Genomic DNA, 2,197 nt, shown 5'->3' on the forward strand with positions numbered 1-2,197 from the left:
TCTATCTATCTATCTATCTATCTATCTATCTGTCTGGGTCTGTCTGTCTGTCTGCCCGTCTGTCTATATATCTTACATAACACTTAATCAGGAGTGTTGTTAAATCATTTGCAGACTTTGTTAAATTAGAGTTAATTTAAAAGGCAGATTGTTGAGGTTATAGATTTAAAAAAAATCTTTCATATAAGGATGTTTTATTCCATCAAAAGACCCAGGTGAAGTCCCTCTGTTTTACCATAACTCACGTGACGCGTTATATTTAGACCATGTGGTTTAGACCATTTGTCGTTAATCCACATTTATATTTCCACTTCCACTTCCCTGTCTTCAGTTTGTCTTCTTCTTCTTTAAACCTTTGAAGCTAGTAAAGTTTAAGATAATACATTGTGTTCATATTTCAAAGACCAGCTATTTGTGACAAATGTAATTCAGGTGAAAGACCTCTGACATATATTTCCAAGCACTTAAAGAGGGAATGTCTTATTTACTTAGCAGAATTATTGGGAAACAAATCAACCCAGACCACGTTCTACTTTGGGTTGTTCTAAAAGCTCCTTAAAATTGCCAGATGACACTTAGCAGGCTTTAATGTTTTGTATAGTTTTAACTAAAAGGGTTATTTTGAAAGAATGAAAATCTGCCCCCCCCCCCTTTTAAGAAGTGATATTGTGATGAGATGATATTGTGTTCTGTCTTTATTTTGAGGAGATTCTTTTTTATTGTATCAGAAAACAAATTAGTGTTTTTATTTATTTATTAATGTGCCCATCTTGAGCGTGGCTTCATGTACAGTTTATTTAAATTACCTTTTAAGTCCTACTCATTGTACATACCAGGACCGTGATTTTGCAGCTACGGACACTGGAGATCCAATGTGTCTGTGTGTTGGTTTTTGTTTTTTTGTTTTTGGTCTAAAAGTTCAGAATAAAGAAAAAGGTTTGAGAGGATGTCGTCTTTTTACCTGAACTTTTGGTAATTGTCCTCCTGCTTCTTCCAGGGTTTCGAGTAACGCTCTATTACCTTGCTGATGACCTCCCTGGGACACACAAACACACATACACACACACAGACACACACAAGTTAAGTGTGAAATCCCTGTAGCGCTGAAATGTATTGATATGATGAAGGTATAAACAAAAAGGTCAGTGACGGTGCTCGCTCTTACCTGCAGCCTTTACAGGGGTCATTGGGCTGGGGGGCACTTTTCTTTTGAGTATGCGGCTTCTGAGGTTCAACATGACTGTGGAGGGAACACGAGACAATCAGGACAGGTGAGTAAAAAGCTGTTGCTAGACATAAAACTGATAATCATTTTCTAACTGATGTATGATAATGATGATAAAAGGAGATTTACCTGTAAATGCTTCTATGCAATCAAATGCTGTATGCATGAATTTCTAACTTCAATAAACACTAAAGCAAATAGAGTAATCATACCAAGGTACGCATTCAGAGATCTCCCACTGACGTGGGACAGAGCAGTGGCAAATCTGTCAGCTTCATACGCCATAAATGAACAACCAGTGCACTAACCTATAGGATCAGAGGCCTTCGCTACTACTGCATTTCAGCAGGAGACTTCTGTCTCTTCGTGTCTGTATTGTAATGTCTGTGGTCTACTGTATGAGTTGCCATTTATCCTCTTCCTTTTATTATTATTTACGAAAAGGACTCAAATGAAGAAGTATGATCTCTAAGTTCTCTGAGTTTGTTTAATTTCAGGTGGATATGGGTGTGGTCGCCTCTCATATGCCACTTTCAATTACACTTTAAATTACACATTATTACATCACAACCCCTTACACATTACAAGTGTAAGGGTTTCTGACATTGCTGTTACATTGGCAATAAAACAACATCATAACATCAAAACAAATAAATATATAATACATTGGTTATTTCTTATTCAAGAAATGACCAATTCTAAATTATCTTTCAAAATGTGTCTCATGTGCCAATATTTTAACTCTAAAATTGCTGAGTATAGTGAGAGGAATGACGAAATTGTAGCACAGATACACAAGGTGCCTTATGAGTTGTATTCACACATACCTGGGTAGAATCAGCCTCTTTTTCTCAAACACTAGTCATTTCACCCTAACTACACCTTTCAAGGTTTCGTCTCTTTTGGCAAAGAGGATGATCTGCCCTCCATCATACAAAAAACGTGTGTGTGTGTTTGTGTGTGTTTGTGTGT

General features: G+C 36.8%; 1 protein-coding gene across 1 annotated transcript in view; it reads right to left on the reverse strand.

Moving 5' to 3' along the window:
• The window catches only part of st8sia6 (ST8 alpha-N-acetyl-neuraminide alpha-2,8-sialyltransferase 6), a 7,477-nt gene that overhangs the window by 4,450 nt on the left and 830 nt on the right, over positions 1–2,197 (reverse strand). Inside the window, exons 2-3 of the mRNA XM_032537203.1 lie at positions 1,166–1,240; positions 962–1,036 (exon numbers count right to left, since the gene is read on the reverse strand). Coding sequence (XP_032393094.1) covers positions 962–1,036; positions 1,166–1,240 — 150 coding nt within the window. The remainder of the gene's footprint in view (positions 1–961; positions 1,037–1,165; positions 1,241–2,197) is intronic.

This window comes from Etheostoma spectabile, chromosome 15 (assembly GCF_008692095.1).
Source record: "Etheostoma spectabile isolate EspeVRDwgs_2016 chromosome 15, UIUC_Espe_1.0, whole genome shotgun sequence".
In the NCBI taxonomy this organism is placed as follows: Eukaryota; Metazoa; Chordata; class Actinopteri; order Perciformes; family Percidae; genus Etheostoma; species Etheostoma spectabile.